The sequence below is a fragment of the Neoarius graeffei genome, chromosome 4 (genome assembly GCF_027579695.1).
Source record: "Neoarius graeffei isolate fNeoGra1 chromosome 4, fNeoGra1.pri, whole genome shotgun sequence".
In the NCBI taxonomy this organism is placed as follows: Eukaryota; Metazoa; Chordata; class Actinopteri; order Siluriformes; family Ariidae; genus Neoarius; species Neoarius graeffei.
Window position 1 is genome coordinate 82,624,361 of NC_083572.1, and position 23,952 is coordinate 82,648,312.

General features: G+C 40.6%; 3 protein-coding genes across 3 annotated transcripts in view; 2 read left to right on the forward strand and 1 right to left on the reverse strand.

Moving 5' to 3' along the window:
• The window catches only part of actl6a (actin-like 6A), a 24,688-nt gene extending 21,418 nt beyond the window's left edge, over nucleotides 1-3,270 (forward strand). Inside the window, exons 12-14 of the mRNA XM_060919849.1 lie at nucleotides 1,622-1,717; nucleotides 2,566-2,652; nucleotides 2,761-3,270. Of these exons, the coding sequence (XP_060775832.1) occupies nucleotides 1,622-1,717; nucleotides 2,566-2,652; nucleotides 2,761-2,841 (264 nt within the window). The 3' untranslated portion in view covers nucleotides 2,842-3,270. The remainder of the gene's footprint in view (nucleotides 1-1,621; nucleotides 1,718-2,565; nucleotides 2,653-2,760) is intronic.
• On the reverse strand, nucleotides 3,205-9,968 carry mrpl47 (mitochondrial ribosomal protein L47). Its single transcript, XM_060919850.1, has 7 exons — nucleotides 9,834-9,968; nucleotides 9,552-9,682; nucleotides 9,239-9,299; nucleotides 7,604-7,700; nucleotides 4,040-4,170; nucleotides 3,858-3,953; nucleotides 3,205-3,762 (listed from the first exon to the last, which is right to left on the reverse strand). Exons 1-7 carry the CDS (start codon nucleotides 9,962-9,964, stop codon nucleotides 3,654-3,656), a joined length of 756 nt encoding a protein of 251 aa, XP_060775833.1. The 5' UTR covers nucleotides 9,965-9,968; the 3' UTR covers nucleotides 3,205-3,653.
• Nucleotides 9,969-11,964: 1,996 nt separating this feature from the next.
• Nucleotides 11,965-23,448, forward strand: ndufb5 (NADH:ubiquinone oxidoreductase subunit B5). Its single transcript, XM_060919858.1, has 6 exons — nucleotides 11,965-12,121; nucleotides 16,366-16,451; nucleotides 18,758-18,824; nucleotides 18,903-18,964; nucleotides 21,158-21,264; nucleotides 23,189-23,448. The coding sequence occupies exons 1-6, from the start codon at nucleotides 12,004-12,006 to the stop codon at nucleotides 23,307-23,309; spliced, it is 561 nt and encodes a 186-aa protein (XP_060775841.1). The 5' UTR covers nucleotides 11,965-12,003; the 3' UTR covers nucleotides 23,310-23,448.
• The last annotated feature ends 504 nt before the right edge of the window (nucleotides 23,449-23,952 follow it).

Here is a 23,952-nt window from a genome sequence, read left to right on the forward strand (position 1 = left end):
ACTGGAAGGGCACTTGGTAGAGCTCATACCTCCACCAAGTCACATATTATCAACATCAAAATCAAATGACTTGAACCTAGGATAACACGAAAGCTGTACACCAAATTTCATCAAAATTCGTTCACTACTTTTTGAGTTTTGTTGGGAACAGGCAAAAAAAAAAATCCTGGATCCACATAAATATCCAGATTTGCATCAAAATCTAATCAGTTGTTCCTTGGCCCATCGCTCACCTTTCCTCAAAATTTAATCAAAATCCGTTCACTGCTTTTTGGAGTTACATTGGGAACAGAAAAACAAACAGAGGCGAAAAATAACTTCTTCCAACAAAGTTGGCAGAAGTAATAACAATGTCACAAACTAGTTTAAAACATTTAAATAATATTGTCTGGCATTGAGTGGTATACCAGGTATATTCCATTCAGCTAGCAGGATACTGAACGAGTTAAAGATGAGTAGCTGAATGGAATATATCTGATATACCATGAAAAAAGCCATTATTATTATTATGATTATGCATACACATTCCTTTCGGGTGTTCCACGTGTCCTTCTCTTTCAAAATCTTCCATATTTAATGAAGCAAACCTGGCGGCCATGTTTGTTTACAAATTGTCACAGTCACTTGCTAGCGTGGAAGTTTTACGTCTCCGACATGGGACGTCATGTTGTCTTGACAACCATGCAGTATCGTAACCCATATTCAACGCTCATTCTCCATTGGGCAGAGTGACGTAATACATGTAGGATAAGCGATATAATATTGCATGCTATCAAATCTCATCTCATCTCATTATCTCTAGCTGCTTTATCCTGTTCTACAGGGTCGCAGGCAAACTGGAGTCTATCCCAGCTGACTATGGGCGAAAGGCGGGGTACACCCTGGACAAGTCGCCAGGTCATCACAGGGCTGACACACAGACAACCATTCACACTCACATCTACGGTCAATTTAGAGTCACCAGTTAACCTAACCTGCATGTCTTTGGACTGTGGGGGAAACCGGAGCACCTGGAGGAAACCCACGCGGACACGGGGAGAACATGCAAACTCCGCACAGAAAGGCCCTCGTCGGCCACGGGGCTCAAACCCAGACCTTCTTGCTGTGAGGCGACAGCGCTAACCACTACACCACCGTGCCGCCCATGCTATCAAATCAAATAAATGAAAACCTGCGAGAAGGGAATAGAATAAATTTTTTTTTTTTATTCCATCGAAAAAGTGTCCTGTATGTATAATAATTGTGTATCGCATCCAGTTTTTTCTCTTTTTGTTTGTCCATTCCTGCAGCACTATAGCTGTTTCTTGGCTCAGTTTAAAAGCACACATCTATCAAAAAAAAATTTATATTTTTCCACTTTCTGCAGTTGAGTCAATTCATAATCAAATCACTTTCTCGGTATGGTGAACTTCATTTTGTTTTCCACATTGCTCAGCTGCTCTTGGACAGTTGTTTTGGTGTCTGTGTGTGATTGCTGTGTTCCTACCTGCTGCACTGAGGGGGAAAACACAACAGGGCTCAATTCAAACACACTTAACACTGTGTCAAAGGACCCTTTGATTGATTAGTTTTGAGTAGATCCTGACAGCATTTGTTGTTGTTCTTTTTTTTTTCCTTCCAGGGTCTGTATGGCAGTGTGATAGTTACAGGAGGAAACACTCTCATCCAAGGATTTACAGACAGACTAAACAGAGAACTGTCTCAGAAGACGCCGCCGGTTTGTTCTGTTGCATGAATCTATATGTAATCTATGCACAAAATGTTGCGATTTGTTTCATCCAGGATAGAAATGTCTAGTATTAGGCTTAGATTATGTGGAACATCCATCATATGAGTCCTGATGAATAGTATGAGATGTTACTATAGAAACAATAACATATTAAAATGAGTGCATTAATATAACTCTGTGATTTGCCTTGCAGCTGGCACAACTATCAGAGCTGATTTTATAGAAAAATGACCAAAAATGTCAATCCAATCAGATTCAAAATGCTAAAAAAGCTCTTTTTTTTTTTTTTTAAATTAGCTGTGCCTATTTGTTTTTGTCCCAGAGTGCATGGTGTTAAAACTGCATCGTTAGAAGTAGCTGATGTTGGTTTAGTGGTCAGTTGCACCTTATTTGTTAACCATGACCCCGATTTTGATTATTTTTACCCACCTTGCCCTTTGTTACACGGATTATTTTGAAATATTTATCTGTTTAAAGGATGAATTGTTGGAAATGGTCCCAAATTGTGAACATTAGTTAATTATTATGTATTTTTTCCATATTTCTTACTACCTGTCGAACAAGTTATGTAATTTTAATGATGTTCTATCGGTGCATTACACTGTTGGAATAAAATGCTCAAGCCTCTTAAATATTTCTAATTAAGGACTGTGTACACCGATTTGAGACCAGTGGAGCAATTCTATTTCTAGAGGTCTTTTTCAAATTCTAGACAAGCTTAAGTATACAGCAAACACTTAGGGAAACTTTAAAAAAAAAAAGAATACTTTTTGTGCCATCCTATTAATTAGTCTTTTTACAGCACAACCACAATGAAAGTGTTTTTATCTTCGCAGAGTATGCGCTTGAAGTTAATAGCCAACAACACGACGCTAGAGCGCAGGTTCAGTGCCTGGATCGGAGGGTCTATCCTGGCATCACTGGTGAGGACCTGCTTCATACTTATTCAGTGCTGTGAGTTTATTGAAGAAATACACCAGAACTGGTCTTGTTTTGTAGTTTTCATCATTACTTGTGATCTTCATTTTTAGGGAACCTTTCAACAAATGTGGATTTCCAAGCAGGAGTATGAGGAAGGAGGGAAGCAGTGTGTAGAGAGGAAGTGCCCTTGACCAACTCAAGTGACTTTTTTTTTTTTGCCTTTGATTCTTTAATGAAAAAAAAAAGCTTCTGGTAGAGCAGGCCTTCATAGTGGACTCAGGTACATCATGGACACTTGTACTGAAACTATACAAATGTTAGATCCGCTTTCTTATTAAATGTTTTTGATTTTATAACGCTGTAATAATTGTCAGAGTCGCCGTCTTTTCTATACTTGTGTTTTGTGTCACGTTTGGCCATTCAGAGAAAAGATTTAGTTCTGTATTTTAGATAATAATGGTATGTTATTTGGCACATATACTGTACAAGAAACTACGTGTGATCCTCCATCCTTCAAGTCGGCTGCAGAGAAAATGATTAAAGTAAGCAATATGGACAGTAAAACGCTTGTGTTTTTATTTAGTGATTGGCCATTTTGAAAAATAAAGGTTTTTGCGACAGCTTTGTGTTAGTTTCTTTATCACAGATCATTATGCAATTGGAATTTACATTATTGATGTATAGTTTATGAATCCAGAGCAAACAGCAGAAGACATCCAAAAAAAAAAAAAAAAAAATCAATAATTGAGATTTAAGCAGATGTCTTTCCAGAGCCAATTTCGATTTTCACATAGCACTCAGAACACAGAGATCATCTATATATACAGTCAATACTGAATGCTTTACTCCAAGCAAGCCCTGACTGAGATGCTGTGCTGCACCTGCAATAAGACGTCATATCTGCATTACTAAGGTAACACCAGTATAAAAAGCCATAGATCAACCCATACATGAAGAAATGGGTTTGTACACTTCACAACATTCATTTTTATCCTAGGCCATCTCATGCCTGTGCAGTCTTTTTAGGGAAAACCTCAGCCAGTTTCTTCTGCTTCTGTTTCTCTTTTCTTTCTCTCTTTGACTTACTCTTCAGGTATTTCTCAAGACTTAGCCTACAAAAAAAAAAAAATTAATAATAATAATAATAATTCACATGTACTCTAGTCTGAAATATTTTACCAGTTTAAATCCAGGATTTTGGCCTTACCTCATATAAGGGGCAACAAATGATGGTGTATAGAAACGTTTCCTCTTGTAGATCTTGTTCATGTACCAGGGGATGGGATGTTCTCTAAAACGGTACCTATTTCATAAACATAAAAATGCCATGTTACACTCTTTCCATTTCCAAATGCAGGCTTATCATCAGGATAAAAAGCAAGTGCTTACCAGAACGTTTTGCCAAAAATGTTTCTCCTCCATTCTCCAGGTCTGCCTTTTTCTTGGCCTGTCTGTAGTAAACGGAGAGCGTCTTCTCGCTCTTTCACGACGACATCAAGCCTTTGCATTGACCTTTTCACCTAATAAAACAGCAGCTTGGGTTATTTTCTAAAATCGGTGGTTCTCAAAGAAGGGTTTAGAGACCCACATGGGTCTGATTTGGTACGGTAGTGGAAATCACCATCCACTATCCGAGATATTAAATTTAGTCCATATGACTGCTGCCATCTACAACCCCGATTCCAAAAAAGTTGGGACAAAGTACAAATTGTAAATAAAAACGGAATGCAATAATTTACAAATCTCAAAAACTGATATTGTATCACAATAGAACATAGACAACATATCAAATGTCGAAAGTGAGACATTTTGAAATTTCATGACAGCAACACATCTCAAAATCGTTGGGACAGGGGCAATAAGAGGCTGGAAAAGTTAAAGGTACAAAAAAGGAACAGCTGGAGGACCAAATTGCAACTCATTAGGTCAATTGGCAATAGGTCATTAACATGACTGGGTATAAAAAGAGCATCTTAGAGTGGCAGCGGCTCTCAGAAGTAAAGATGGGAAGAGGATCATCAATCCCCCTAATTTTGCGCCGACAAATAGTGGAGCAATATCAGAAAGGAGTTCGACAGTGTAAAATTGCAAAGAGTTTGAACATATCATCATCTACAGTGCATAATATCATCAAAAGATTCAGAGAATCTGGAAGAATCTCTGTGCATAAGGGTCAAGGCCGGAAAACCATACTGGGTGCCCGTGATCTTCGGGCCCTTAGACGGCACTGCATCACATACAGGCATGCTTCTGTATTGGAAATCACAAAATGGGCTCAGGAATATTTCCAGAGAACATTATCTGCGAACACAATTCACCGTGCCATCCGCCGTTGCCAGCTAAAACTCTATAGTTCAAAGAAGAAGCCGTATCTAAACATGATCCAGAAGCGCAGACGTCTTCTCTGGGCCAAGCCTCATTTAAAATGGACTGTGGCAAAGTGGAAAACTGTTCTGTGGTCAGACGAATCAAAATTTGAAGTTCTTTATGGAAATCAGGGACGCCGTGTCATTCGGACTAAAGAGGAGAAGGACGACCCAAGTTGTTATCAGCGCTCAGTTCAGAAGCCTGCATCTCTGATGGTATGGGGTTGCATTAGTGCGTGTGGCATGGGCAGCTTACACATCTGGAAAGACACCATCAATGCTGAAAGGTATATCCAGGTTCTAGAGCAACATATGCTCCCATCCAGACGACGTCTCTTTCAGGGAAGACCTTGCATTTTTCAACATGACAATGCCAAACCACATACTGCATCAATTACAGCATCATGGCTGTGTAGAAGAAGGGTCCGGGTACTGAACTGGCCAGCCTGCAGTCCAGATCTTTCACCCATAGAAAACATTTGGCGCATCATAAAATGGAAGATACGACAAAAAAGACCCAAGACAGTTGAGCAACTAGAATCCTACATTAGACAAGAATGGGTTAACATTCCTATCCCTAAACTTGAGTAACTTGTCTCCTCAGTCCCCAGACGTTTACAGACTGTTGTAAAGAGAAAAGGGGATGTCTCACAGTGGTAAACATGGCCTTGTCCCAACTTTGAGATGTGTTGTCATGAAATTTAAAAATCACCTAATTTTTCTCTTTAAAATGATACATTTTCTCAGTTTAAACATTTGATGTGTCATCTATGTTCTATTCTGAATAAAATATGGAATTCTGAAACTTCCACATCACTGCATTCCGTTTTTATTTACAATTTGTCCTTTGTCCCAACTTTTTTGGAATCAGGGTTGTATATTACCTTTTTCTACTTGCATATAAGTAAATTCTGGTTTATGTAAATTCTATTTGTGTCATGGCCAGTTGTAAAAAGCATTTCACTGCACATCCTACTGTGTGTGAGAGACTAATATCACTGTAATATTACTGTGCACATTTAAATAATGAGCCTAATATTTAAATATTTGGATCGGTATTATATATTTTAATATTAAAGGGGTCTTTGGCTGCTCTGAATGTGTGTCTGCATGTAAAATCCGTACAGGATGCATACACACATTCCATCTTACCTTTGCCATTGCTGACTTTGAAGCAAGAGGCGTTATACAGTTAAAAGGAAAAAAAATCTATAGAATATAACTGGATTTTATAGGAGAGCCATCACAAGTTTATTAAATGAAAGTAACCAAATCGATGCTGAACAGAATAAATAATAATACATACATTTTAATGAACTCCAAATACACTACCCAGCAAAAAAAAAAAAAAAGTCAGCTAATATTTCATTGGACAGCCTTTAGCTTTGCTTACGGCGCACACTCGCCATGGCATTGTTTCCACCACCTTACACATCACCACAACATTTATTTCCATCCAGAGTTGTACTAATTTGTCAGCGAGATCTTGTCTTGATGATGGGAGAGTCTTCTCCAGCACATCCCAAAGACTTCCAGTGGTGTCAATGTCAGGACCCTGTGGTGGTCAATTCATGTGTGAAAATGATTCCTCTTTCATAATTTGAGCCCTAATTTTATGTCAGTGCCATCAGGGAAGAAAAAAATCCATCAGTATATTCAGGTCATCAGCGGACTTCATTTTATTGCCCCATAACATTGCTGAGCCTCGACCTGACCAACTGAAGCAACCCCAGATCATAACACTGCCTCCAGAGGCTTGTACAATGGCCACTATGCATGATGGGTGCATCGCTTCATGCACTTCCCTCCTTACCCTGACACACCCATCACTAAAGTACAGGGTAAATCTGGAATCATCAAACCACATGACCTTTACCCATTGCTCCAGACTCCAATCTTTATGCTCCCTAGCAAATTGAAGCCTTTTCTTCTGATTAGCCTTACTAATAAGTGCTTTTCTTATAGCCACACAGCTGTTTAGTCCCAAATCTGTAAGTTCTCATCACACTGCAAGTATGGAAATGCTCTTACTTTCACTATTAAACACAGCCATAAGTTCTACTGTCGATTTTTTTATTATTCGACTTCACTAAGCATTTAAGTGGTCTCTGATCATGCTCAGTCAAGATTTTTTTCTGACCACATTTTTTCCGCGAAGTTGACGGCCCACCACTATCCTTCCAGGTTATAAGAATGCGTTGGACAGTTCTTAACCCAACTCCAGTCATTTCAGCAATCTCCTTGTTGTTTTTTTTTTTTTTTGCTTGACACAGGCGAATAATTTGACCCTTCTGAAACACAGTAACAACTTTTCCAGAACGACAGTACGTCTTCTGACATGGTTGTTTAAGAAATGAGAAACCACTCACTGCATCAGTTCGGGTTAAATGAATTGTTGCCAACTGAAACACGTTAAATCACTGCAGTAATTATCCTTGCTTATTTAAATCCAAATGGTGACTTTTTTTGGCCAGACAGTGTATATTGCCATTTAAGTGGTTGAGAAATGGTGATAACAGAAGAAAATACCACACTGATGGTATACTGTGAAAACCTTACTGATCAGGGTTTTAAAATAGCAGCTCACCTTCTTAATGCGTTCTGGACTTGGCATCGGTACACACTGCCGTTTCGCTTCTTGTTCTATAGTATTCAACATATTCTTTTCCTTTAGAAGAACATACCTGACACAGAAAATAATGATCATAGGATTAAGAAATGATCGGCGTAAACACAATGTTTGCTCTTTTATGATCAAAAATTAATTCCGTCCAGTTAAAACCCCTCTGTGGTGCTGTACTGCACACTTTGTCAGACTTTAGTTTCATTTATGTAGTTATAAAATGGTACATTTAACGGATGCATCCTAACAAGCGTGCAGCAAACAACTGTAGTGCGCGCGCACATAAAACAAGCTGAAAATGAATTTAGGTAATTAACGTTTGGCAGTTAACCCCTTAAAGTTCACTCAATGCCACTGCAGCACTCCCACCTAAGATGATGATGTTACTGAAATCTGTGTTCCATGCTTAGTGAGGCTGTTATTTAGATTCTCAAAGTGTAAACACCGACATCAAAATTTGACGTGAGCATCAGGAATTTGGATCATACGTCTCATCTCATTATCTCTAGCCGCTTTATCCTTCTACAGGGTCGCAGGCAAGCTGGAGCCTATCCCAGCTGACTATGGGCGAAAGGCGGGGTACACCCTGGACAAGTCGCCAGGTCATCACAGGGCTGACACATAGACACAGACAACCATTCACACTCACATTCACACCTACGGTCAATTTAGAGTCACCAGTTAACCTAACCTGCATGTCTTTGGACTGTGGGGGAAACCGGAGCACCCGGAGGAAACCCACGTGGACACGGGGAGAACATGCAAACTCCACACAGAGAGGCCCTCGCCGGCCACGGGGATCAAACCCAGACCTTCTTGCTGTGAGGCGACAGCGCTAACCACTACACCACCGTGCCACCCTGGATCATACGTACACTAAAAATGTATTATTGCATTAAAAATGTTTGTGTAGACTGAGAAAGAAAATTAAATGTTTCTTGTGCAGTCACAAACATACTGCCAATAAACCAGACTCATGTTGGCTTTTTATTCTATTTTTTTTTAAGTTTGTTTGGGGTTACATGACCCATAAGACATTATGCATAACCAATCAGCAATAAGCAGTGCTGCTAGTCCCACCTCCCATCATGAGACCTGTTGGTGCCCATTTTGAGCAGGTAACAGTAAAAGTTTCCAGTCATTTAGCAGATGCTCTTAACCAGAGCGATGTACAACATATCCAGAGCAGCCTGGGGAGCAGTTGGGGGTTAGGTGCCTTGCTCAAGGGCACTTCAGCCATTCCTGCTGGTCCAGGGAATCAAACCGGCAACCTTTTGGTCCCAAAGCTGTTTCTCTAACCATTAGGCCATAGCTTCCCCATTCCATCTTTCAAAAAGAAGCTTGAAAGATGTTTATTACTAGCATTATTTTTAAATGGTCTAGTTGAAAGCATTTACAGAGAATCTTTATAAACCTATTAGCTTGTTGTTGTTCTTTTAAAACCTAGGTCTTTGTGTTTGTCACTGTTGTCCTTGATACACTCTTGCAGAACTCCACTGTAAGTGAGAGTCACATTTGGTTTTAACTCTCAGGTTGAAAAAAAATATCTAAAATTGACTGATTATTAGAAATTTAAGTAGAATCAAATGTAAAAGTTACCACAGCTTGTGCAAGTCTTCATTACTCTTTGCTCTAAGCTGTTTGACTGTCCATGGAGAACCTGGGAAAATTCAAACAAACAAACAACAGTCATGGTGGATAATAAAGCATAAATCAGCTGTCATACAATGAAGTGTTTAAACTGCTGTCCCTAAACATCACAGGTAAAAGCAATTAATAAAAAGGCAGAAATAGAGGCCGAGTAAACCGATAGGTTAAAAAAAAGAATAATAAAAATAAGCAAGATGTAGTCTGATCAGTAAAAGATCAGACCTTGAGCAGTTTTGTAAAAGTGATGGAGATTGAGTGGCACCTGATTTAACTGTAGTCTCTCCCCAGTTTTCAGGCAGGTCAAAGAATTCCTCTAGACCCCATCTGCTGCTGGATGTGTGGAGAAGGCGAGCATGTCCAGGATGGCTTAATCGAAAAAGATTGTAGTTTTGCCTGGAAAAGTTGATAAGACACTTAATAAGCTCATAATAGTGTTTATTAATGTTGCTCACTTATCCATTCCCACTTACAGCTTCCTGCCTTGCTAATAAAGGTTAGTGCTAACAAAACATGGCTTGCAGTTAAACAATAATAAAATAAATACCTTTGTAGGCAGGAATGATAGTTAACCAAGGTATGTGATGAATATTGAGCTTTGTTTGGCAAAGATATTTTAACAACGTTTTGAAATTGTCTGCAAACTGCAGTAAGACGGCATGCACTGGCCGCCGCCATCTTGAACAGCAAAGTCAACAGTGAGTAGGGTTGCCAGATAATTCCTCCAGAATCCGTATCGAAGCAGCCTGCAAATCTAAATGCCGGGTAGGTAATTTTTACACGCATTCCCCCACCCATCCATTATCTGTAGCCGCTTATCCTGTTCTACAGGGTCGCAGGCAAGCTGGAGCCTATCCCAGCTGACTATGGGTGAGAGGTTGGGTACACCCTGGACAAGTCGCCAGGTCATCACAGGGCTGACACAGAGACAAACAACCATTCACACTCACATTCACACCTACGGTCAATTTAGAGCCGCCAATTAGCCTAACCTGCATGTCTTTGGACTGCCGGGGAAACCGGAGCACCCAGAGGAAACCCACACAGTCACAGGAAGAAGATGCAAACTCCACACAGAAAGGCCCTCGCCGGCCGCTGAGCTCGAACCCAGACCTTCTTGCTGTGAGGCGACAGTGCTAACCACTACACCACCGTGCCACCCCGTTATATTTCTTGAAATTTTCTTTACATCCAGACAGCAATGAATAGACCAAATGTTCTGGCAATAAAAAGAAACAGATTCGTCATCTGTGGCAGTTGCATGGCTGTAAAAAGCCTATCCAATCATTTCATTTCCGAATAATGTTAGTCATTTTGATAATGTTAATGATAATGTGAGTGAGAGCGGCACGGTGGTGTAGTGGTTAGCGCTGTCGCCTCACAGCAAGAAGGTCCGGGTTTGAGCCCCGTGGCTGACGAGGACCTTTCTGTGCGGAGTTTGCATGTTCTCCCCGTGTCCGCGTGTGTTTCCTCCGGGTGCTCCGGTTTCCCCCACAGTCCAAAGACATGCAGGTTAGGTTAACTGGTGACTCTAAATTGACCGTAGGTGTGAATGTGAGTGTGAATGGTTGTCTGTGTCTATGTGTCAGCTCTGTGATGACCTGGCGACTTGTCCAGGGTGTACCCCGCCTTTCACCCGTAGTCAGCTGGGATAGGCTCCAGCTTGCCTGCGACCCTGTAGAACAGGATAAAGCGGCTAGAGATAATGAGATGAGATGAGATGAGATGAGATGAGATAATGTGAGTGACACATGAGGTAGTGAGACATGAGAATATGACAACTATTCCCCCACATGTGGTCTGTTCTTTTAAAGTGTCATGTCTTTTGTAAGATGGAACAAACCACCAAGCACTATCACTACATGCAGTAACAACAACAATAATAATAATAATAATAATAAGGGTGGCATGGTGATGTAGTGGTTAGCACTGTTGCCTCACAGCAAGAAGGTCCTGGGTTCAAGCCCAGCGTCCGACGAGGGCCTTTCTATGTGGAGTTTGCATGTTCTCCCCGTGTCTGCATGGGTTTTCCCCACAGTCCAAAGACATGCAGGTTAGGCTAATTGGTGGCTCTAAATTGACCGTAGGTGTGAATGTTTGTGTCTATGTACCAGCCCTGCGATGACCTGGCGACTTGTCCAGGGTGTACCCCGCCTCTCACCCATAGTCAGCTTGCCTGCGACCCTGTAGAACAGTATAAGCGGCTACAGATAATGGCTGGATGGATAATAATAATAATAATAATAAACGTTATTGTTGTTATTCACATTTTACCCAATCAGCTTCAAAGACAAGTACTATAGTTGATGAGGGCTTAAGCACAATATGGCAACACGGATTTTGACGACACAGTTTTCCAGGTTTGTACCTTTTACAAATAAAATCCCTTCATTGTGTGGTGTTTGGAAATGTTAGAACACATTAAATTTTTCGGTATCTTTAGAAAACATAAATATGTGACGTGCAGTTTTTAGACTGTGATTGAAGTAGGATAAGGGGAACAATTATCAAAATAGAAACTGTTGGTAAAACTCATGAGAAATAACAGTTTAAAAATTATAAATTCATGTACTGGGTGTAAATAACCACAAACAAATATGAATTAAAAATGAACATCGACTAAAACATGAGACTTTACTTCCGTCGCGCATGTGACGTCACTACATCCGGATGAACCAATCAGTGAAGTTCTCAGTAAAACCCTGCCCAAAACAATCATGGCGGCGTTTAGCGTCCTGCGGTCTGCTGCAACGTTTGCCGCGAGGATAAACCCTTTAAAACGTGCAAATCAGTCGTGTGAGCTACTTTCCAGGGCAGTAGTGCGCTCAGAACAAGGTACATCATTCATGTGTTTGTGGAACTTCATCAGATATTCCTACAGACGCTTTATTATTAGCAGTGACCTTGTCCTTGCTAATAATTCATGCTACTAAGCTAACTGTATTCTAAATGGATGACTGTTTCCTACAGACGAAAACTACACAGGGTTTTATATCATATGGACTGAACTTCTGTTTAGTTTGGATTTGTCTTTACAAATCCAATTTGTAAAGACAAAACATTCTTCAATTGTGGCTTTGTATGCTGTAGTCAAAACTAATCTAGTTACTGTTACAGCAGGTGTATTAACAGCAAAACTCAGTATTATTTATCACTGACCAGGTTCTGTTTAAGAAACATTAGTAAACACATGTTTATCAAATGGAGTGGGGCATTACAGGTAATCAGTGTTTTTGAAGAGCCAAACTTAAGCTTTCTTCAAGCTTGTTTCCTAAGGTGGTATTATAATATATATATACACACACACACACACACTTGTTTTTGTTTTTTTTTCCTTTTAAAATCTTGCTTCATATAGTTCTCTGATATTACACCTGGTTGTTTTGTTGTTTTCGTCACTGCTGAACCCAGGCCGGGTTCAGCATAAATCCTGAAAGAACAAATTCCTGTCTCATGGCAGAAAATGTACTGACTCCTACAATGTACTGATATAAATGTTGAATAAACTTCTCTGATCCGGGCTTGAGCCCCGTGGCCGGCGAGGGCCTTTCTGTGTGGAGTTTGCATGTTCTCCCCGTGTCCGCGTGGGTTTCCTCCGGGTGCTCCGGTTTCCCCCACAGTCCAAAGACATGCAGGTTAGGTTAACTGGTGACTCTAAATTGACCGTAGGTGTGAATGTGAGTGTGAATGGTTGTCTGTGTTAGGGATCGACCGATGTGTTTTTTTTCAGGGCCGATACCAATTATTATGGAATTGGGATGTATACATAAATGTATACATTATAATTCACATGAAATTAAACATAGCACACACTGACACAGACCTTCATATCTATGAAATGTATGTTTAATTGTAAAATTGAACATGAAATTTTGTGCAGGGAGATGCCAGCAGCATTTTTGCAATAAAGTCAAACATTAGTTAGAATAAAATGAGAAATAAAATAATAAAATAATCACCAATAAAAAAATAAATCACTCCCTACTATATTACAGCTCACCATTTTCAGTGGAAAATAAATGAAAATACACTCTGGATTCTTTTACACTAAGAACTAAGTAAGACTTACCAACTTCAAGTAGTTTTTAAATAAATCAAGTGTAGGGAGCTGCCTGCAGCATTTTTTAAAAAGTAAAATCAAGCATAAAGTAGGCTATCACTCCCTATTATGTAACAACTTAAGTAACCATCTACATTCTAATGCTTTTAATGCCCAAGCCTAATATTCCCAATTTAGGAGGATTATATTGTAGTGAAGGAAGCATTGCATGTAGTTTCAGCAAGACTAGTTGGTTGTAGGCTAATTCAAGTGCTTCCTTCCGTAAGCCAAGTTTGCCTGGCTACACAGATGCAAATGGACAATTTTAACGAGTAGTAGATGAAGAATGTAAACATATAATGATGTTGTGCTTTTGCAACTTGTGTGTTTGTGACTTATTGCGGCAAAAGCAGCGTGTCCTTACCTTGAAGTGGGATCTGCTTCTGCCCGAGTGCCCACACGGCCGCCTTGAAACAGTTCACAGCGTTTAGCTATGCGTGTTGATTGGCGTATCCCTTGTGCCGCTTCTGCCTGAGTGCCCGTACGGCCGCCTTGAAACCGTTCACAGCGTTTAGCTACACGTGTCGATTGGCTATATCTCTTGTGCCAAACAAATCAGATGTTGTGGTGGGCGGGACCATGTTCTTGAACTCAGAGAGGCGAGTGCAGGAAAGGACGTGCAGTGACAGTCGCGTTAGGAACGAAATGGCTGCAAAAAGGCATGTTATCGGCATATCGGTGGAAATTATGGCCGATACCGATAACCCTAAAAATGCAGAATATCGGCCCGATATATCGGCCAGGCTGATTATCAGTCGACCCCTAGTCTGTGTCTATGTGTCAGCCCTGTGATGACCTGGCGACTTGTCCAGGGTGTACCCTGCCTTTCGCCCATAGTTAGCTGGGATAGGCTCCAGCTTGCCTGCGACCCTGTAGAACAGGATAAAGTGGCTAGAGATAATGAGATGAGATGATCCGGGCTTGAGGTGAACCGTGTTTGGTTGACTTGGCCAGAATTGCAGTCGTAGGGTAGCCAGTTCCTTTCTGTACACACACACACACACACACACACACACGAGCGCACTGAGTAGAGTAGCCCGTTAACCTAACTGCATGTCTGTGGACTGTGGGGGAAATGCACACAGACACGGGGAAAACATGCACCCCCCTATGCTGAAAGGTCCTTCGTTGGCCACTGGGGTCAAACCACGAACCTTCTTGCTGTGAGGTGACAGTGCTAACCACGACCCCACTATGCTGCCCATCACACCTGGTTGTGAACTGTTAATTCATTTCCTATGTTGAAGGTTCATACACCAGTCACAAGGTAATTTTAATCTTGTTTCATATTACACCTGGGTCGTCAGTAGCATCGCCAAACCCGATCCGGGTTTGTTTTGTTGACTTGGCCAGAATTGCAGCAGCAGCAGGATGGCCCGTTCCTGCTTTATTTTCAACCATGCTTCATCTTAAATAATTTCATTTTGTACAAGAAAATTGGCAAAACATATAATTAAGTAATAAATCACAGTGGAGCATGCTCAAATAGGAAAACAATCAGTGAGAACATGCAAAGTCCTGCGATTATCATCACACTGATGTTAATTGGTTTTCGGTAACCGCATACCCCCAAAGTGTTTTATTCTTCCTGTACAACAAGAATGTCAACTAGTAATTTTTAACTTATAAGAATTAACTGTATAAAACACAGCTTGACATGTTGCCAAAAAAAAACAAAAACTGAAAGAACAAATTCCTGTCCTGAAGTCTCTCCCATGTTAGAAAATATACAGACACTTACAACGTGGTGATGTAAATGTTGAAAAAACTTCTCCGTGAACTTTTACCATATCATGAGTGTTGTTCTAGAAAAGATAACATCTGGGAATGACTGCTGTGCTTTGCCCTGCAGCTGGCACTATTGTTAGAGCTGATGCTGTAGGAAATTAATCACCTCCTGACCAATGGGAATTGAGAATTTAACAGTGCTGTGGAATAACAAAACAGGTGTACAGTTTTAGTCTGTTGTTATGTCCAAGACTTGACATCGCTGGGAGCAGCTCCTCTGCAATGTATTGTTAACTATGTAGATTATCTGCCATTTACAGGATGGCTATATGTATAAACTGTCAGTTGCATTTTAATGGATGTTTAACGTCTAAGGCTACGTTTACATTACGTCGAATCAGCAGATCAGCAGATTAACGTTCTTAAAACGATTCGCGTTTACACTAAAACCGTTAGCCGTGCACACAGCAACACCAATACACGGATACGCTTGGCTCCGCAGGCATCCTGCGCTCCAAATCACTCCGCCCTGAACAGCGAGTGCCCTCTGGAGGGTGCGCACTCCGGCCCTGCGCAGCTCACACAGCACGCGAGTGAAGTGCACGAGCCACGATTCGGGACTGAGCCGCTGTGTGTGTGATCCCAGCGCATATCACTTACTACTTGCAAGTGGAAGGATGGCAAGCCTAAAGACAATCATAACTACACAATGGGCAGTATTTGCATCAGTATTTGCAGTATTTTCATACTTTTATACTCTTTAATGAAAGGTGATACAAGGCGGAAGTCCGCGCCGTTTTTCAGCAGTCGCGTCACATGACCAACGCCAGCGAATCAGGAAGGTGGATGTCACAGTGACGTTGTCCAATGAGGACGCCAGCTAGAGCTCAGCACAGCGTATTCGCGTATCTCAATGTTTACACAGCACCGGACCAGATACGATCTAGATTGAATACGTGGACGCTGGCGGATTCCCGTTTCCCGGTTTTTCCAGGTGGTTTAATGTAAACGGACAGTGCATCCGCGAAGAAAACGAGACAGATACGGTCTAACGTAAACGTAGCCTTAGTGTGAATAAGCTTGGATTTACTTCGGTTAAGATACTGATAACATGAATGGTATTGTAAAATAATTATCAACATTTTGAGTTGTTTCCTTTAATTTTATGTGTATATTTATTATAATTGTCAGTCTCTGACCTGTGTAGAAGATAGGAAGCTCTGTAAATTACTGTATTATGTTTTTGTAACAGTTGCCGTCCGTTATGGAAGTCATGGGAAGAGAATGTTTGTCATCAAGCCCACCGACTTTTATGACAGAAGATTTCTCAAGTTACTGGTACGTTTTTAAAAAGTAGTCATGATACAAACTTAGTCACGGAGAAAAGACCCAGCTCTACAGATTACTGTACTATAGGGTGTACTTATTTGGTCTTCACCTGGTTTCTGAATGTTGGTTTAAGTTTTGGGGAAAAAATAACTGCGTATGGAAATCTGTCTTTTTTTTTTTTTTTGTCACCAAAAGAAGTTATACAGTTAGTGTTTTGCAAAAGTATTCATCCCTCTTGGTGTTTGTCCTGTTTTGTCGCATTACAAGCTGGAATTAAAGTGGATTTTTGGAGGGTGAGCACCATTTGATTTACACAACATGCCTACAACTTTAAAGGTGAAACTTGTTTTTGATTGTGATGCAAACAATAATTAAGATGAAAAAACAGAAATCTGGAGTGTGCATAGGTATTCATCCTCCAAAGTCAATACTTTGTAGAGCCACCTTTTGCTGTAATTAAAGCTGTAAGTCTCTTGGGGTATGTCTCTATTAGCTTAGCACATCTAGCCACTGGGATTTTTGCCCATTCCTCAAGGTAAAACTGCTCCAGCTCCTTCAAGTTAGATGGGTTGCGTTGGTGTCCAGCAATCTTCAAGTTATGCCACAGATTCTCAAATGGATTAAGGTCTGGGCTTTGACTAGGCCATTCCAAGACATTTAAATGTTTCCCTTTAAACCACTCCAGTGTAGCTTTAGCAATATGTTCAGGGTCATTGTCTTGCTGGAATGTGAGCCTTCGTCCCAGTCTCAAACCTCTGGCTGACTCAAACAGGTTTTCCTCCAGAATTGCCCTGTATTTACTGCCATCAATCTTTCCTTCAATCCTGACCAGCTTTCCTGTCCCTGCAGATGAAAAACATCCCCACAGCATGATGCTGCCACCACCATGCTTCACTGTAGGAATAGTGTTCTCAGGGTGATGGGAGGTGTTGGGTTTGCACCACACATGGCATTTCCCATGATGGCAAAAAGTTAAATTTTAGTTTCATTTGACCAGAGAATCTTCTTCCATGTGTTTGGGAGTCTGCCACATGCTGTTGGGCAAACTCCAAAGGTGTTTTCTTATTGTTTTCCTTTAAACCAGGGGTGTTCAAATTGATCCATAAAGGGCCGTGTGGCTGCAGGTTTTCATTCCAGCCATGCAGCAGCACACCTGACTTGGCTCATTCAATCAACTGAACTGTCTTCACACAGTCAAATACTTGCAGCCACACCCACCCTTGATTAAAGGGTGGGTGTGTCAGTTGATTGAATAAGCCAAATCAGGGTGCTGCTGCATGGCTGGAATGAAAACCTGCAGCCACACAGCCCTTTATGGATTAATTTGAACACCCCTGCTTTAAACAATGAATCCCCCCCATAAAGTCCCACTCTGTGGAGTGTACGGCTTAAAGTGGTCCTGTGGACAGATACTCCCATCTCCACTGTGGATCTTTGCAGCTCCCTCAGCATTATTATTGGTGTCTTTGTTGCATCTCTGATTAACGCCCTCCTTGCCTGTGAGTTTTGGTGGGTGGCCTTTTCTTGTCAGGTTTGTAGTGGTGCCATATTCTTTCCATTTTGCTATAATGGATTTAATGGTGCTCCGTGGGATATTCAAAGTTTGGGATATTTTTTTAGAACCCAACCCTGATCCATACTTCTTCACAACTTTGACCTGTTTGGAGGCTCCTTGGTTTTCATGTTGCTTGCTTAGTAGTGTTGCAGAGTCAGGGTCCTTCCAGAACAGGTTGATTTATACAGACATCATGTGACCGATCATGTGACACTTTGATTGCACACAGGTGGATCTTAATCAACTAATTATGTGACTTATGAAGTGAATTGGTTGGAGCAGCTGTTATTTAGGGGTTTCATACGAAAGGGGGTGAATACCTATGCACACTCCAGATTTCTGTTTTTCATCTTAATTATTGTTTGTGCCACAATAAAACAACAATTTTCACCTTTAAAGTGGTAGGCATGTTGTGTAAATCAAATGGTGCTAACCCTCCAAAAATCCATTATAATTCCATCTTGTAATGCAACAAAACAGGACAAACACCAAGGGGAATGAATACTTTTGCAAGACACTGTATGTTAGTTTATAGACGTTGGTGAGGAACACACAATTGTTATTTAAGCCCTGATTTAAAAAAATAGGCTAATTGAAGGAGGGTGTACTTTCTTTTTCCCCATGACTGTAATTACAGCCATAATTAAAAATGTTTGTAGCTGAACTATTTAGAAGAATAAGTACTGTAAGTATATACAGTGGTAGGACACTGTGTCATTTTGACCCCCAGCTCACAGTTCTTCTCTTCTCTCTGCATCAGCAATATTACATCCTGCTCACTGGGATTCCTGTTGCAGCGTTTGTGACATTTGTGAATGTTTTTATCGGTAAGCTACATTCCCATTATGTGTGACATTATTGACGTTGTATGGTTTATTTGGAATATAACAGTCATTATTGCCTAGGTGAGGCTGAGTTAACTGAAATCCCTGAGGGCTATGAGCCAGAGCATTGGGAGTACTACAAGGTACAGTTTCTATAACTGTGTTGTAATAATATTGTAATAATACACTGCCTAGCCAAAAAAAAGTCACTGTTTAGATTTAAATAAGCAAATACTTAAGATCCTCTGATTGGATAATTACTGCAGTGATTAACGTTTTGCTGGCAACAGTTTTTATCCCCTGCTGGCCAAAAGGCCCGAAGGGGGATTATGTCGTGGCAATTTCCGTCCCTACCTCCCTCTCTCCCTCCCGGGAAGGGTGCTCACCTTCTGAAATCAACTCCTCTTACAATTTGTGGAGGAATTTCATGAAACTTGACAAGAGGTGTTATTATATGTCGGTCCTATGCATATTGTAATTTTGTTAAATTCGGTCACATTTTCCCAGTTACAGCCCTTGATTAACAAAATTATAATTTGACAATTTCATGAGTGTGTTTTTCCTTCTGAAATCAACTCCTCTCACAATTTTTGGAAGAATTTCATGAAACCTGGTAAAAGGCATTGTTGTATGTTGGTAGTACAGGCGGTTTGTTTGGCTTAAATGACGTCACGTGCCGAGTGGTCACGAAAATAGCCGAACAAAAATTTGTCGTGATCCAAGCTAACTTATTTTAATTATTACTTTTGGCCCTTTTCCACCACCCTTTTTCAGCTCACTTCAGTCTGACACGGCTCGCGTTTCGACTACCTCAGAACAGCACGACTCCGGTCGCTTCAGCCTTACTCAGCTCCCAAAACTCGCACGGTTTTGGAGTGGGGCTGAAGCGAGCCAAACCGAGTCGAGTGGGGCTAGGGGCGTGAGGAGACACTCTCCTGTGCACTGATTGGTGAGGAGGAGTGTCCTCACACGCCCACACACGCCCCGCGAGCACGCTGGGATCTGTAAACACCGTAAACCCGGAAGAAGAAGAATTACGAATTACAAGAATTTCTGAAGCCTTATGCGCCTCGCCTCATCTATACGCTCTTGCCAGTATCTGTTGGCGTTGTCGGTGACAACAAGCCACAGCACCAAGACCAGCAACACTCACGACTCCATGTCCTCCATGTTTATTGTTTACTATCCGGGTCGTGAGACTACCGCTTAAAAGATCACTGATGTCACTGTTTGCGCCGCCTAACGACATCACGTGACGTCCACCCACTTTCGCTAACTCCACCCAATGTCTCCACCCACTTCCAGCCAGCACGGTTCAGCGCGGTTGTAGTCGAAATGCAACTCCAACAGCCCCGCTCAGCTCGACTCAGCCCAACTCGGCACGGCACGGCACGGCTCAGCCCAACTCAGCCGCGTTGGTAGTGGAAAAGCGGCATTATTAACAGTATTTCTTGGGACCAGAAGAAAATTACAGAGGGTTTTTTAACCTATAAAGTTTCAAATGTGCATAAAATTAAAACCGTTGCCTATGAGCTTCAAATGTGCGTGCTGTTGTACTGAATATCAGCATGTCATTTCCTTAAATTCGGTCACATTTTATCAGAGTTGTGGCCCTTGATTAACAACCTTGTACTTTCACAATTTCAGGAAGGTGTGCTTGCCTTCTGATATCAACTCCTCTCACAATTTTTGGATGAATTTCTTGAAGCTTGGCAAAAGGCTTTGTTATATGACGGTAATGCGCATATTGCGATTTAATTTCGTTTGTGAAAATTTTACCAGGGTTTTGTTCCTTGATTAAATAACTTGTACTTTGACAATTTCATGAGGTGTACGTTCTTCTGAAATCAAATCCTCTCACAATTTGTGGAAGAATTTCACAAAACTTGGCAAAAGGCTTTGTTATATGTCGGTAATACGTATATTGTAATTTCATTCAATTTGGTCACATTTTACCAGAGTTATGGCCAGCGGGGGATATTGTGTTCTCAGAGCACTCTTGTTTCTTTAACCCATTAAAAGTCTTTGGGATGTGCTGGAGAAAACCTTATGGACGGGTTTGAATCTCCTGTGGTCAAGACAAGATCTCAGCGAAAAAGTAATGCAACACTGGATGGAAATACAAGTTGTGATGTTGCATAAAGGCAGTCCAGTGACACGTGTGTCACTGGTGTGTGACTTTTTTTGACCAAGCAGCCTATATCGGTGTGCACAATACAAACCACAAACATGGTCAGTTTGTGTTTTTGTTGGCTTTACAGATCTGTCTAGACACCAAGTGTGTGCATACTGTATACACTTTGTTTATGGATTTCTGTGTTTTTCTTGTATCCAAGCATCCCATTACTCGATGGATTACCCGGTACGTTTACGACAACCCAGTGAAGGATTATGAGAAAATGATGGCACTTATCCAGATTGAGGCTGAGAAGGCTGAAATGAGGTAAGCTGCTAGTGGTCAGGATTCACCTGCTTTTCAATATTATATACAGTGGAATGCCGTTATAACACTTTAGTTGGGATCCATGGAATCTGACCGTGTTCTAACAGTATGGAAAATCTGGAATGGCTTGAGTAGAAAACATTCTGAGCTTTATTTTTTTAGATAAACCAGTCCCCTGAAGATATCCGACGAAGAAACTGCAAGAACTGCGATCATTTTACTATGCTGATAACTTTTTTTAAATTGTTGACCGTCAATGTAACATAATATGTAATAAAATATTTTTGCTGCCTGCGCACTTCGAACCACATGCTTCCACGTTCTGATCAGCACGCACCTCAAAGACTGATTACATGCACCTGTCCCGGATTAGAGCAATGGACGCTGATATCTGTTGTTTAAATAAATGTATTTACATGTATATGCATATGTAAAATACATTTATTCTTTACAAAACTCGTTTTTTTCGATAGTGATAGCTTATGTTTGCATTGCAAGGTATTAAAAATATCTACAAGTTTTGGCCTGCTCTGAACAATTGTGAGCATAATTCTGTACAGCGTAGTAGCACTGCCGAGTTAATTACAAGTCATTATAAAATTACAATACCAGTGAGAAGAATATGGACAATCGTGTAATAATTAACTGGATGTAATAACAAGTAAATGAGAAGTGCTCAAAGAATAAAACAATGATTATCATGCGACAAGCAGTTCAGGCATCGCACAAAACACAGCACATTTTAGTGCTTGGTTTTAGTGAAAAAGTCTGTAACTTTCGTTTGTTGAAATCTCGTGCGAGCCTGTAGTCAGACGAAACGAAGCATGTTTCATAGATGCGTGACGTTTCCCCAGAAGTATCGTTGTGTTCAAACCATCTTAACACATTTTCAGGTAACTCTTCTTCTGAGTCTGAGACTGTTGAGTTCTCAAATGCAGCTGCATAAAGTTAAATTTTGGGAGCCATGAGTTGACCGTGTTACAACGGTTTTCGTGTAATAGCGATCCGTATTGTAACGGCGCTCCACTGTACGCTTTTTTTTCTGCATGTGGGCAGAGAACTAATTACACCAATGACAATCATTCTGCTTATGTTCACAACAGGCCTAATTTATCCATCTTTTATGAAAGTTGTGTGTCATGTTTTCATCGGCCAAACTGAACTAAAGTTCCTTCCACAAAACAAAAGTTTTGTGAAGTGCTTTTCTTAATACTTGAATATGTATATTGATAAATGCCAGTCACCTGTAAATTATCTAGCACGTTCACAGCACAACTGATTTTGATGTTTTATGATTGTAGCAACAGACTTGATTTGTAGCAACAGATGATAAATGGGTGTTTTAAATGAATTTCTCTTATTAAATTGTATGCAGGTAGACAGTCAGCATTTCACTCAAGATACTAATACCACCTTTAGCAGTGAAAAAGTATAAGGAGATCACTACAAAAACCAAAGCAAACATAAAGCATTTTACTTGAACACTGAAAGGCCGATTTAAAATTTTTTTTTTTTTAAATTCTACATGAAAATTGTAATTTGCCCTGTTAAATTTAACAAATTGTTAAGGTGCGTTGAAATGTAAAACAAAAAAAAAGTCATGTTAAAATTTGTTTTTGTGGCAATATATGTAGAGTAATATGGGTGCCAAAACATTGGTGGACAACTTGAGATCGCCATCTTAAGAAGTCCTCTGCTCAGCTCTGTTTCACTTGGGAGCAGTTTTCTATGCTGTAAAAATAAAGTATAGAATGAAGAACCAAGTGGGGTCAATATTAGAAGACAATATTGTGGATTGATTTTTTTTTTTTCAAGGTTTCTTTAAAATTCAGTTAATAATACAGTAAAGGTGTTACTACTCATATTTCATTAGGTTCTATTCGTATTTATAAAGAATGATATGACTTGATTTCTTTCTTTATAGACAAAATCACCTTGAGGTTCGGAAGCACATGAGAGCAAAAGGAGATGGACCCTGGTTTTATATTGAAACAATGGATAAGAACCTAATTGACCAGAGCCCCAAAGCAACACCTGACAACTAAGTCTGGGTCACCATCTGATCCCCATCACCTCCAACCTGCCCGAAATATTGTCTTTATACAATGTATAATGCAGACTGATATTTGTGCAAATATATTTGTGTTCTTTTGCAACTGGCACCAATAAAGTGTAGAAACTAAATTCTAGTTTTCAAACTTTTTTCCTCAAATTTATTATTTATTCATCTCATCTCATTATCTCTAGCCACTTTATCCTGTTCTACAGGGTCGCAGGCAAGCTGGAGCCTATCCCAGCTGACTACGGGCGAAAGGCGGGGTACACCCTGGACAAGTCGCCAGGTCATCACAGGGCTGACACATAGACACAGACAACCATTCACACTCACATTCACACCTACGGTCAATTTAGAGTCACCAGTTAACCTAACCTGCATGTCTTTGGACTGTGGGGGGAAACCGGAGCACCTGGAGGAAACCCATGCGGACACGGGGAGAACATGCAAACTCCGCACAGAAAGGCCCTCGCCGGCCGCTGGGCTCGAACCCAGACCTTCTTGCTGTGAGGCGACAACGCTAACCACTACACCACCGAGCCGCCTTATTTATTCATAACTTTTTTTTTAAATTGCTATTAATAATTTCAAGAATGTAAAATCAGGAAAGCCTTAATATCAGCACATTTTCG